This window comes from Hesperophylax consimilis, chromosome 18, assembly GCF_061612785.1.
Source record: "Hesperophylax consimilis isolate HC1 chromosome 18, BYU_Hcon_1.0, whole genome shotgun sequence".
In the NCBI taxonomy this organism is placed as follows: domain Eukaryota; kingdom Metazoa; phylum Arthropoda; class Insecta; order Trichoptera; family Limnephilidae; genus Hesperophylax; species Hesperophylax consimilis.
The window spans coordinates 10,290,553-10,305,331 of NC_142853.1; the positions used below are offsets into that span (position 1 = coordinate 10,290,553).

The 14,779-nt window shown below is 34.2% G+C and overlaps 1 protein-coding gene across 2 annotated transcripts in view; it reads right to left on the reverse strand.

Annotated features, from left to right (window-relative positions):
- Nucleotides 1–14,779, reverse strand: part of LOC149415338 (acid phosphatase type 7) — a 45,020-nt gene that overhangs the window by 1,631 nt on the left and 28,610 nt on the right. Inside the window, exons 6-9 of one of the 2 annotated variants that reach the window (XM_089642546.1) lie at nt 13,683–13,807; nt 8,934–9,069; nt 3,980–4,041; nt 3,108–3,199 (exon numbers count right to left, since the gene is read on the reverse strand). In XM_089642546.1, coding sequence (XP_089498672.1) covers nt 3,108–3,199; nt 3,980–4,041; nt 8,934–9,069; nt 13,683–13,807 — 415 coding nt within the window. Of the gene's footprint in view, nt 1–3,107; nt 3,200–3,979; nt 4,042–8,933; nt 9,070–13,682; nt 13,808–13,889; nt 14,015–14,779 lie in introns of both variants that reach the window. The other variant, XM_089642545.1, reaches the window with a different exon arrangement.

Here is a 14,779-nt window from a genome sequence, read left to right on the forward strand (position 1 = left end):
ACAGTGGTGTCCATTTTAACGGATTGTTTTCTAGCGCTAATTATTCACATGTGTCCTGTTCAACATTCGGATAGTGAATGACCTACATTTGACTTAAACGCTACTTTTACAGGTCAGGAAGAAGACACAAGTTGTGGCAATATATATTGTATCATAATAATTAATATTATTTAGGTTAGATATGTCACTCGGGGAAAATTATGCTTGAAACTTATTTTCGAAGATGTGCACATTTTGTGATGCCGAGTGTATATTGTAGTATCCTGTAGATTCACATAAAGAACTTGGATTCAGGGTTGGTCTTCAATCACGTAAGGCAGGTTAAGTATTTACAGAGATCGTTGATTATACTGTTATCTGTGAGCTTACAGAATACGGAATGAACCACAGACTACCGCTGAGGCGCTCCCCGCTCCTCGCGGTCCGTAGGTAGGTACCACATATATACACGGTGTCCGGAAACTCGTAGTACAAGCGGGAAACTGGAGAATCTACACCACATGGGGAACCCAAAAAAACATAAAGTTTTTTGATTTGAGCATTTTCAAAAAAAAAAAAAAAAACAAAAAAAAATATTTTTCGGCTATTTTAGGGTTAAAGTTTTTTCTGGTGTTTAGGGTTGAATAACAGATGTTTTAACCCTGCAGAGCAGAAATATTTTATGATTACACCGGGTTAAATGAAGGGTGATTTCAAAATAATGCTTCAAATCCGAGTTTCTTCATTTGTTTTACTTTCAAATAGTTTTAATTAGTTGGGTACTTTGATCTTCAGTAATAATTTATAAGAATTTGATTAAAAAAAAAAAAAAAAAAATCAACTTCAAACTCGATTTACTCGATAACGAAAGCTCAAATAAAAAAAAATATACTACAAAATCGACTCCAAATGTGATGTAGATTCACCAGTTTCCCGCTTGTACTACGAGTTTCCGGACACCCTGTATATATATATATATATCTGTACCCGAGAAGCATACGGATGCAAGTCCAAAAAGCTAAATGTTCAGGAGAGCCAAAATAAATTTTTTTCTGTAAGTTTGGTCTCATAACTTCTGCGGATATTCATGATCATTGATTTTTATTTTTTATCCTATTGAATCAATTAATTTTGTATCGAAAATGAGAAAATAAAATAAAATATTTTATATGCAAAGCCTAAAAAAAATGTTTTAAAAAAAGCATTGTGGACTTGAGTCCTTCTGCTTCAAAATGATATTGAATATTATGGTATAACACATGGTATATTATAAAGGGATCAATGTTGAAAACTTCACTTGGAAGTAAAATAATAACTATATAACAGGTAAATATAAATATCTATTTTATTTATATTTATATTTCCCTATAAATAAAATAGATATTTATATTTACTAGGTAAATATAAATAAAAAATCAAATAGATATTTATAGGTAAATATAAATATAAATATAAATAAAATAGATCAATGTTGAAATTTCATTTGGAAGTAAAATAATAACTATATAACCGGTATATATAAATATCTATTTTATTTATTTATTATTTTATTTAATTATAATTATTTTTACAAATTATTGGTATTTTCCATATCTTCGTCATCTGACAGAGAAAAAAAAGATTAAAAAAATAAGTGTAAAAAAAGTGCAGTGGCTCTGGTACCTACTGTAACATCTTTTGTAGGACACCAAAATTTGGTGTATTTAATGCGATTGGAATTGTATTTACCTGGGGCAATACCTCCGGGGTGCTCAAAACGGTTCCATGATAAATCGACAATTCAACACACCTTTAAAAAGTGCTATAAAGTCATTAGAAACGATGAAAAAAATAAATTAAACCTAACCTAACCCACTTAACCCAGTTAATAGAGATTTTGTTCTTCACTTTACCATCACTTTTCATGACTTTATATAACTTTTTAAAAATGGGAAATTATCATGAATTATCATTTTGATGATTTATCCGGTCACCGCTCAAAACACCTCTCCTTTTTCTTCTAATATAATAATATTTAAATTCAGTTTCCTGAAAACCATTTTTATACAGTAGCATCCCCGACACATTTACGTCAGCTCGTAGCCATAATACCGTTGATATTAGGAAACCCTTACCATTCATATTCTTCTTTCGATATACAAAAGGTGATTGTGAACCAGTTTTAAAGGGAATTTAAATATTTGAAATTTTCTAAGTTCATTGAGTGTACAATTTACTGATTATTAGTTTTGCAATATCTGATGAATTGTTCCCGTTAATTTTTTTTGTTGTGCGGTAAAATATTTGGAATTGGGTAGTTTTTTTTGCCCTTTCAATCGCTGAATGGACAGAGTCTACTTCCAGGTAATAAAAATTTAAGATGATTGATCTTGAGGTTTTTATTTTTTTATAAAACCTGTCATACGTAGGATATGGCTATTGTTATATTTCTATTTTGACCTGCACAGTTGTCAGACCATACGGTTATTTCTTCAACATTATTCCCCATATCGCTGTATATCCACTTTAAGAGGCAAGAAGCTACTTCATTTGCCCCCTGTTTTCCATCCCTATACAGTCCATTCAGTAGTATAATGATGAGGTAAGGTAAATGTAAGTAAATAAATAAATAAGTGACATGGTCAGGTCTTCAATAATAATATCACCACCTATGTTTCCATCAGTATTTTAAGAAGAATTCTGTTTCTTGAGCCTCGTCATACATTCATACACGGAAATACCCTTTTTCATCATTATTTATTGCAGGAATGCAATAAATAATGATGAGAGCACTGGGATTGTTCTGTTTAGTTCCACAGAAAACATAGAAATTAGAGGCAGAAGGACGCAAAATGGACTTGAGTCTACATTCGAATGTTTACTTCCATGGAAAGCGTAGTAATGTTAGAGGCAGAAAGATGCAAGTCCAATGTACATCTTTATGCTTCTACGGTGTGAATATACTAATGGTTCTTGCATCCTTATAATATTTTTGAAAATACCATAAATATTCAAGGGGCTTGCATCTTTCTGCCACTAATGAACATGATAATTTACTTCATGTCTTCATCAAAAACTCATTTCTTCAAATTTTGGACTTGCATCCGTATGCTTCTCGGGTACAGATATATAATGTAATTAATATTTACCTGTTCTAAGTACAAGTGAGAACTATTCATCGCCTTCATTCGGGTGTAGCCATAGTCCTGGCTATGATAGGCAGACCACGCGGGAGGTGTTACTGTCATAAAAAAGAGTAAATTTCAGTATGTTAACTTCAATGTATGCAATTCATATATAAGAAAAAATATTAATTAATTAGCTATTCTTTCAGACTTCTAAGTATTTCAGATAACTTTCGATTCCGCTAAAAACCACTAAAATTAATTAGGAGCACAGATGTCAGGTGGGAATGCTGTCCTTCTTTACCAGTATTCCAATGGAAGTGCTAATGAACTAGCGCCATCGATCGCTTCAGCACCAAAGCAATCGGGAAACATGCCAAACATTTGACGGTCGACATTCAATTTTTCACACCGGAACGGGTCGCTTCTACAATTCATTCTTGTGTTCTACGGCTCGGCTGTGAAGTGATTTGCCATCCTTTGGCTCTAAAAGAGCGATTTTTCACTGAAGGAAGAAGATAAAACGCCCACAAAACTAAGTATCTCTTTTTTAATGCCCGTTACCGTTACCGTAACTATCAACTGCACATTTTGACAGTTTTAATAAATGATAAATGTCCAAATATGCAGTTAATGATCACAGTAATGCACATTAAAAGCTAGAAACTTACGTCCATGGCGGAAATATCTCCAAGAACAGTATATCCGCTTATGTCAAAATAGTCATAACCAGACATGCATGCAAATAGTCTATTTAAGACCCAGGTTAACTACAACCTTTTCTCAAAAATCCCCAAAGACGACATAAACCTTAAGAAATATTATTTCAACTCCGGGCAGAGTTTAAAAAGGGGCAAACAGGAAAAACTAAAAGTTTATAAGGTTATGTGTCTCACTTATAAATGGTTCACGTCCCTCCTTGCATCCGGCCGATCCTGTAATTATGTGGACTGGAGCTCTAAAAACATTCACATATGTATAAGTTATGAAAAAATAAATAAATGTTTTAAAAAACTTTTTAACTATAATACATCTATTTTTATTAATGTATGTAAAAACAAATTGAATTTAAAAAATTGTTTTTTTTTGGTTTGACTGAGGATTGAACCTTCCTCCCAGTGATTGACTAAAATGAGTGAACTGTGCTGTGAAAGTTGATAGAATGCACTGTCATTGACAACAAGTCTATGTGCTGAGTTTCAGCTCGATTGGATGTCCAGAAGTGGGTTAATTTCCACTTCCAAGATTCCATTTCATTCATTCATTCAATCATGAAAACAATGTCAAAATTCAAATAAATGTATTTAAAAATAGAAATTTTTCTAAAGATTTTACATATTTCACCTACATTATGCATGAATTTAAAAAATTACGATTTTGTCATCCCCGTCACCTAAAACTAAATCTACATGTAATATACATTTAGATTTAGGAGAATTTCAAAATTTTATCTGGACATTACAGTTGCCCTAGCATCCAAGAAATCTTCACTACTAATAAAAATATAAATCTCCGTGGACACTCAAAAAAAAATTACCAAAACGCCTTTTATTTATTTCATTTTATTAACGCCTAGAAGGCTTTTACATATACATGTTATGGGTTTTGTTGTTCAGTAGAACAACAACGTGTAAAAGTAAAATAAAAGTAAAATAATTTTTCTGTAGCCCCTTCGGGCTTAATTCAAGTTTTAATATAAAGTTTTACATATTTTTAGTTCAAATCTGCCACGTTATCCAAAAAGTGCACAGTGAAAGGCAATGCATCGGTCGTCGGTTTTAAATGCTTACCACATGTGCACGGTGATAGACTAGTGAACAGTTTCAAGTGCGTGTAAGTGATTTATGATGGTATCCTTTGGGCTATGGTGGTTGTAAACAATGTCGGATATGACCGGGCCACACTACTCAGACTTAATAGTGATAGTGTTTATTTGGACCCTGCAATAGCTGCAAAGATATCGCTGTATAACCTTGGACGCGTTATTACTAAAAAAACTACCCGTAAAATTAGGTTTCGTGGTTGCAGAGCTGGACGCAGTAGGAAAAAACATCTGGAACACAGCATCGAAATAGTTACGTCACCGCTAACAGAAGAACAGGGAAAAGTAGCAACTCAAATTCTCCCGAATCCGGAGAGAGAATATAACACAGTTAATGCTTGTATACAACGGCATGCCAACTTTAAGAGCCGTCAACTAGGTATAGGATCCTGGAATGTTAGATCTCTCAATAACAAGATAGAGGAGGTAGGGGAGGTTTTCAACGAACAGAATCTTCATGTCCTGGCCATAACTGAGACTTGGCACGAAAATAGTGACTCTTTTTCAATAAAGAGACTCCGAGCTTTAGGTTATGTCGTGCTAGAAGAAGCCCGACCTAAAGCAACAATTTCTCGGGATGACAACATCGCTAGCGTAAATCACGGGGGTATCGTGATTTTAGGTCGCCAGGGCTTGCGTTTAACAAGGGTGTCAATTGGTGCATACCGAACCTTTGAGCACTTGGGATGCCGAGTTTCGTCTGCAGGAGCATCATTCATTTTATGTACCCTATACCGGCCTGGTTCAAAACAAATCACTTTGGACTTTTTTAATGAATTTTCGTGTTTTCTCGAGCGGGTTGTGGGACTTTCCGATAATATTTTCATAACAGGCGACATTAACATTCACTTAGAGCGTCTAGAATCACAAAATACTCTCAAATTCACTGATTTATTAGACTGCTTCGGATGCCGTCAATGGGTTAATTCCCCAACTCACGATGCTGGCGGAACTTTGGACATTTTTATCTCAAAGTCAAGCGGTCCGTTTCTGGTAGCGGATAGTGTGGATGTAGGACTATCAGACCATCGACTTATTCGCGCAGAAATCGATTTTAACCCACCGAAAATTCCTTACGTTACTATCACATCAAGAGCATGGCGCGGTTTTAACTTTGACGACTTCCTGTCAGAACTAAAAGCTTCTCCGCTCTGTACACATAGCGCATGGGAAACAGAGTCGCCAACCAAACTAGCAGCAGATTATAACACCATCCTTTCAACCCTTTTAAATACATATGCTCCAATTTCTACAAAAACTCGGCGTCTACGAAAATCTGATGCCTGGTTTGACGAAGAATGTCGGAGCCAGAAGAGATTGATGCGTAAATTGGAGAGGTCCTACAGACACTCGGGGGTTACATCACGGAACGATTGGATACAGGCTCAAAAAGAGTACATGATCTTAATCCGTTCAAAAAGGTCTGAATATTGGACAAATAGGATCACTTCAGAGCGTCAAAATCCACGTAGTCTTTGGAACTCGGTTAAGACAGTCATTGCTGATGTCCATGCACCAAATACAATCGACATAGCTCCGGAAATCTTCTCCAAGTTTTTCCTTGACAAAATTGAGTCAATACGAGCCCTAACAACCTACGCTCCACCACCGTATTTTACTAAATGCAATAGAGAAAACCTTTCTGCCTTCAAACCTACATCCCTAGAAGAAGTAAGGAAATTAATTCTTACTTCACCGAACAAGCAGTGTTCGCTCGACCCTATTCCAACGTGGCTACTGAAAAAGTGTTGCAATGAAATTGCTCCCTTTTTAGTTCATCTTTTCAATAAGTCACTTAGCACGGGTGACTTTCCAAAATCCCTTAAATCAGCTATCGTAACTCCATTATTAAAAAAACCACAACTGGACGCTGAAGATCTTTCAAATTACCGACCCGTTTCAAATCTGCCTTTTATATCAAAAATATTAGAAAAAATCGCTGCCTCACAGGTCATATGTCACTTAAATTCAAATGAATTATTAACTAAATACCAATCTGCATATAGACGGTTCCACTCCACAGAAACCGGGTTACTACGTGTTTTGTCGGACATAACTTCTGCCATTGAGTCGGGTAAACTGGCACTTCTTTCAGTCTTGGACATGAGTGTTGCATTTGACACGATTGACCATGACTTTCTTATTAAACGATTAGATGAATCATTTGGTTTAAACTGTGATGTTAAGACCTGGCTGACATCGTACCTGGCCAACCGTTTACAAGCCGTAAAAGTGGGAAAAAACCAATCAAATTATGCAACCCTTTCATCTGGAGTACCCCAAGGGTCCGTTCTGGGCCCACTACTCTTCATCCTCTTCACAAATGATGTCGCTAAAATAATAGAATCATTCGGCCTTCTATCTCACTGCTACGCTGATGACCAGCAAGTTTATTTTTACTGCTTACCAGAAGAAATAAACAGTCTAAAAATTCGTATAACTGAGTGTATAGAAGCAATTACTCGCTGGATGACCTCAAATAGATTGAAACTGAATCCCACAAAGACTGAGTTTCTGTGGACTGCTACAAGCAGACGTCAGCATAACATTGAAAACTCCCCAATAACCATTTCCGGAAGTGACATCACTCCAAAAACGTGCATCAAATTACTGGGTGTCAATCTGGACGCTAATTTTTCCCTTAAAACTCAGGTGAACAGAACTGTAAGCACGGGGTTCTTTCAATTAAGGCAAATTAAAGCAGTGCGGAGAAACCTGCCAACAGAGGCGACTAAATTGCTAGTCAATTCCTATGTTGTTTCACGTCTAGATTATTGCAACGGAATATATGCAAGTCTCCCTAAATGTCAAATCAACAAATTACAATCCGTTTTCAACGCCGCGGCAAGGCTTATCACCGGAGTATCTAAATACTCCCACATTTCAGAGCATCTCAAAAATCTGCACTGGCTCAAATGTCCTGAAAGAATCCAGTTCAAGGTATGCTGGATGGTATTTAAGTCACTTAACGGAATGGCTCCGGCTTATTTATCAGAATTGTGTATTCCAGAAGATTCCAATTCCCGACAGTCAACCCTTAGGTCAGCAACGTCATCAGCTATCGGAAGGTTGAAGGAACCAAAGCGCACGCCAGATACTAAGTTCGGTGAGCGTGCTTTTGCCGTGTCAGGACCTAAAGCCTGGAATGGACTGCCACATGATTTGAGAATGATCGCAGACTCGACAGAATTTAGGTCTAAACTTAAAACGCACCTTTTCAGACAGTCGTATCCATAATTTCAGAAACCTCCACTTTCACAGTTGACGGCAATTTAAATTTAAATTAACAAAATGTAAAAAATACTAAAAATAAAATAAAATAAATATAAATAATAATTAAAAATAAATAAATAAAAATGATAACAATAACAATACAATTTGTAGGCTTTTAAGACAGTTAAAATACATTTAAATTAAAATAAAAACTATAGCAGACTTAAGATCATGCGACGACCAGTGTTTTTTGATATAGTGTCCTCTGCGTGCAGTTCTATCTTTTATAAGCATAAACTTTTTAATATAAGTGTGTTTGTTGGAAGTGACTTGCCAGGTAAGTATGTTTTTGGTATCTTTTCTAAATAACAAATGTAGATCCTAAGAAATAAATTGTACAGCGCCCTTGAGGTGATTTTTCACAAAAACGGCGCTCTACAAATTATCCAATTATTATTATTATTATTATTATTATTAACAAAATCTAATCCTAGAAAACACTTCCTTGCAAATAGAGTAGTGGATGCTTGTAACAAACTCAAACAACATGTCATCGATGCAACAAATATAAATCAATTCAAAGCTCTATTGGATTCACATTTGGAGAGAAGAAAGGACTTAGTTCAAACTTAAAACAACTCAATTACTGGCAAACTTGTTGTGAAATCAGATATGAGCGCATCAGCAGAATGCTGCCTGCTCATTACATAATAATAATAATAATATTGTGTTTATGATAAATGTAATTTACATATATTGTGTTTATGAGAAATGTAATATGTATTGTGTTTATGAGAAAGCAATCATATACTTACTGGGGATTAGTGTATGGATGATCGTAGGAGCCATTGTAAACTTTATAGTCGTATATGGGCCATAGTCGTTCATAAGAATGTTCATGGGCCCATATTTGCAAATCAACTCCATACTTATAAAAGAGCTCTTCCAAACCTAAAAAAATAACTCAATCTCAATAATTTATCAATATTAAATAATTTAACTATATTTATTGTGTACAGTACATCTATTAATTTCATACAACTTAGACAATTTGTTGATAATGTTAAAGTTTTTTACAATGTGAAGTCACAATGCATGTGAAACATAAATTTTTGCTTTAACAGGCAATTTGATTAGTACTTCTAAGGATTATTAGACGACGTGATCGTTACAAATCATAAGTATGACACATCGTCTACGGCAATCCATCACCGCGTATGTAACGTCACCGCGTATGTAACGTCACCGCAAATGTAACATCACCGCGTATGTAACATCACCACGTATGTAACATCACCGCGTATGTAACATCACCGCGTATGTAACATCACCGCCTATGTAACATCACCGCGTATGTAACATCACCGCGTATGTAACATCACCGCATATGTAACATCACCGCGTATGTAACATCACCGCGTATGTAACATCACCGCGTATGTAACATCACCGAGTATGTAACATCACCCCGTATGTAACATCACCGCGTAAGTCATCCTGCAATGCCATGGTGGTAATAAACCTACATCGGTTAGATTAATATGGGACTTTTTCAATGCAGGGGAACAGTCTAACAATCAAAATAATATCAGCGTGCATCTCAATTGCCTTATGTTTGGGTTAAATCAATGATTAACCCGTGATGAATTGCCGTCGATGATATGTACATTTAGCAGAGTGATAGCAGTAATAACTATGTATTACTAGTGACGAAATAATTACAAATAATTATAGAAATATATTAGTTACCTAATCAAATTCAATGAACAAAAAAATCGTGCTTTAGTTTAAGACTTTGTTATAAAATCATTAAAATGCATAGGCATTGGTGAACTTCACATGACTAACTTCTTTTAATTATTGATAGCAGCAACCAAAATGCTAATTTTAGTCATAAAAAATTTAATCAAAACAAAGAAAGAAGTATATTTATTTGTATTAAAAATAATATAAGTAATCACAGATAAGATTGAGTTTATATTTATCTCATACATGGTGTAAAGCGAAACATTGAAGAATTTTTATGAGCAAAAAAAATATAATCTGACAAAGTATAAGTTATCAAAACTTATTTTTATAAGCAATAATTGTTCGCCTGAAACACTCATCCACATTGAAAAAATCTCCTGATAAAAAATACATGACGCCAACGGGACTCGAACCCGTGTCCATTCGATTTCCGGTCGAAAGCTCTGACCACTGAGCTATGGGGGCTTATTTCTTACCCGAGAAAATATTCAATATATGCTAGTGTTTCATTCAACAATTACTGCTTTTTACATTTTTTCACCTGAGAACAACCAACTTTATTTTTATATGAGAAAGGCATTGTAAGTGCTAAATCTCTCACAAGATGGCGTTGATACAAATTGTATACATTTTTTAGGTGAAATACTTGGACTTGTCAAATATTAATTATTATTTTTTTGATAAATTAATGTTTTAAAGACAAGATTTTATTTATGCATAGCACAAAGGATAACAATTATCTTTGTGCTATGCATAAATAAAATCTTGTCTTTAAAACATTAATTTATCAAAAAAATAATAATTTATCAAAACTTGTTGAGATATCGCCAGATTTTTTTTACTTTTAATTTGTTAACCCCTAAGCCTTTGACATTTTGCAATGTACTTCAGAATACAGATTCCGCGGATAATATTTTTGCATTACATTTGATTCCAGATAAATTCGTATTTTTATTTCAAAATAAAATACCGTTCTTGAAAAGAGACGAAAGACTCTTTCAGATTTTAGTATTACAAACCGACATATGCAATAAAAAAATATTAAAATTTTGAACGCAAATGTTTTAAAGTCACTTCCCGACGGTTTATCATGTAAACTGTTGTTACTACTTTACATACATGAAACTAAATAAACATATTTAATTAGATAAAGATATTATAGAAGTTATTGTCACTTCAATTTCTTTCATTCAATACAAAAATATTTTAATGAAATAAAAACAATTTTTTTTTGTTTAAAACCACGAATTTTTATTAATTTTAAGACCGACCGGTTTCGCTACACTCGAGCATCATCAGGGTACAAAATTAAACTGTTTAATTTTGTACCCTGATGTTGCAAACACAAGGTTTTTTTAAAAAAACAGCGCTATCTGTTGGACGTAAAAGCAACTTGCGCTATTGTTTCTATATCTGCACAGGCAGACTGAGCCACAGCAACGCGTGGCGGGGTACAGCTAGTACAAAATAAGAAAGCATAACTTTTATGAGACTGTGTCAGGCTGGAATATATATCTCTAAAAAAGATTCTACGGCTGTTTATTGTCTGTTAAGAATATCTCCCAAAATTGCACAAGGGCTTAAAAGTTATGTTCTTGTTTTATGTTATAGTCTTTCACTCATAAAAATATGCCTCCAATAATATGTGAATTTAGTGGAGTCATTTTTATTTAACGTATAATATGACTCCAATAATATGTGAATTTAATGGAGTCATATTTATTTCTCGAATAAATATGTGATATTCTTCAATTTTTCGCATCAAGTTCCAATGACATTTTAGGTAAGTAAACATATTTAGAGTTCATAATTTAGAGGAATATAAGAAGCAAAGTAAATAAAGCTTGGTAAGATATATACAAAGCACAATCACGTTTGTGTATAACAATCCAAAAGAAAAAATAATGCATCGATCAAATATGTACATATTTATATATTTGATTTTCATTAAAAGGCGTTATCATTTAGTATGCTACAAATCCTAACATTTATAGTATATATAGACCTTTTTACTAAACATAACTTGTGTTGAAAAGGGAGTAAGTCAGTAACCCGGTATCAGTATCGAACTCGGCCTGTCTGATTGCTAGCCAAGCGTCTACTGGGCTACCGACCACCTCACTTCTGCAACTTCTTCTAAACAGCGCAATGTTTTAATGTTTAAAATTCAATAATGGATGTTTTGTGGACACAATTTGGAACAAAACACTATATTGTACACATTTTAAGTGTTTTGCTTTGTGACAATTTTATTTATAAACACTCCCTTAAAAATCATAGTAAAAAGATCGTTGACAATTGTGAACTAAAAAATATTGGTTAGTTTGGGATGATAAAAAGGTTAGGTTAGGTTAGGAGGGATTAGGTTGAGCTATACCGTATTCACAAGAAGAAAACATTTTCAAAAACGAATTCATTGTTACCCATTCTCCGAGCTATATCTCAAAAAGGGTTAAACTTTTGAAAAAAATACATAAAACCAATCTAGTATTTAATAAGGTTTTATTTAGCTGTATCGAAGTACCGTTTTATTTAGTACTTTTAGTTATAGAAAAATATTTAGCTTTCTAGGAATTATTCCGACCTAAAATCCTTATTTGAATGGCCTATTGCTCCTTTCATGAAATCGAATGGTTTGTTTTTGAAAATGATTTCTCCCCGGTGGACAAAGTATATCGTCACCTTACTATCTTTACCATAGACACCTGACTCAGGTTATTATTATAACCTGGTAAGTCTGTTTTTAAAAATTGTCGAATGCAAGATATACCCACATATTTAGAAGACGAAAATAAAACATAATTTTTTTTTATTCTTCTGGTATTCCATTCGTTTGGTGGAATACCAGAAGAATACAAACGTCACATTTTATACTGTCACTATAACGGACCGTTAACCACTGGTTTTCGGCCAATCAGCCTTCTTGACAAAGACTTGACGGCTAATCAAACAATCCAACTTAATACTCAGCCTCACAACAATAAACTATCAGTGCATCGATTGTGCTAAACGCCTCACGGCGCCGAACTGTGTACGCATAGCCCTGTAGGCACGATATATTCGCACATACATGTATGCGCGTAGCGATGTATAGGTTAAGCTGAAAAATGGCTGAGGTTGAAACGGTAAAAATGTGACAGGGTCCTAACCTTAAGTGGTGTTGTAGAAAAAATATCTTTCATATTGTCTGTATTTTTTAAAAACAGTTAATTTTTTCAAAGGGATTTATTTATTATTTTTTTTAATTGAAAATTGTATTAAATTTTTTAATTGTTTTTATTTATCTTACAAATAACCACTCGAACGATAGATATTTCCGGTGTTTGGTTTTTTCAACAGTTTTTAATTACAAAGTATTTTATAATATCCTGATTTATCCTTCGCTTTCAAAACTTTAATTATGTTATTCTAAAAACGCAAATTTTAACATGACTGTTTTTCGAAGAACATCGATGTCATGACTCTCATAAATAGACATTGTAGTATACAGTGAAATATATATTGATTCATTGGCTTTAAACCGCAGTAAGCAGTTAATATGTTGCGATATTAATATTTGGAGGTATGATATTAATAAAACCGAATGGCCGAATCGAAAACCGAAAACCCGCAAATATCTATTGTTCGAGTGGTTATTTATAAGACAAGTTTAAAACAAAAGGGTTTTCAATACAATTTTATCTATAACGAGAGAGAGGAGATGATGCCACTTAGAGTTTAATAATAATAGTGAGGTGAGGATATTGGGGCTATTTAGTCGGGTGGGTGCAGCATTCAACACAAACAAAGGGTATTGTTAGTAACTAGCGCCTTACCAAACCAGTGAATGAAAGGTATGCCGACTCGAGTAAGTGTCTCGTGGTGGGTACAATCATTCACGTTTAAATTACTGCAGTACATCGGTCGGTGGCCAAACACCACGATCCACGGCCGGCGCTTTCTGCAATCGGAGAGCAAAACAAGCGCAAATGGCTCCCTTAGTTAGTAGTTATGACTGTAAATAATGTGGGACTGGGACTCACCGAATGCATGCGTAAAGGGCAATCCGACGCGAGTTATGGTCTCGTATTTGGTGCAGTCGTCCCCGTTCAAGTTGCTACAATACATCGGACGGTGACCAAAAACTACGATCCAAGGCTGTTTTTGTCTGCAACGTGCCAGGCCAATTCGCAATCAGATACTTTGTAAAGTCATAGTGCATAGTAAAGTTGTTACATTTTCACTCACAATACAAAACAGACAGTTTATGGTCCAGTACACATCATGATCAAATAAAATGAAAACAAAAACTGTATTTTTATATTTTTACAAAATATTGTCTGAAAAAATTATACAGTTTTTTTTAAAAAAACAAATCTTTCAAAATGGTCAAAAGTAAGTAACTTTTCATATTTAGAGTTTTACGCTAAAACCACAAAACTTCCAAGGGAAATAATATTGGACATTTTTGCCAAAATTTGTACATTGCATCTTATAATGTCCCACGATTTTGATTGGTTTTTTCACAGTTACGTATTATAGAATATTGGAAAGTAACATATTATTAATATGCTTTATTAATTTGTGAAAAATGTAGTGAGAACCCAGCTTTACTTTGCAATTACTCAGGTTCCGTCATTTGTTTGGTGTGAGCATGAAACGCTTTATGGAAGCAATTTTATGTAGTGAGAACCCAGCTTCACTTTGCATTTACATACACAGGTTACGTAATTTGTTTTGTGTGAGCATGAAACGCTTTAAAGAAGCAATTTTATGTACTGAGAACCCAGCTTTACTTTGCATTTACATACTCAGGTTACGTAATTTGTTTTGTGTGAGCATGAAACGCTTTATGGAAGCAATTTTATGTAGTGAGAACCCAGCTTCACTTTGCATTTACATACACAGGTTACGTAATTTGTTTTGTGTGAGC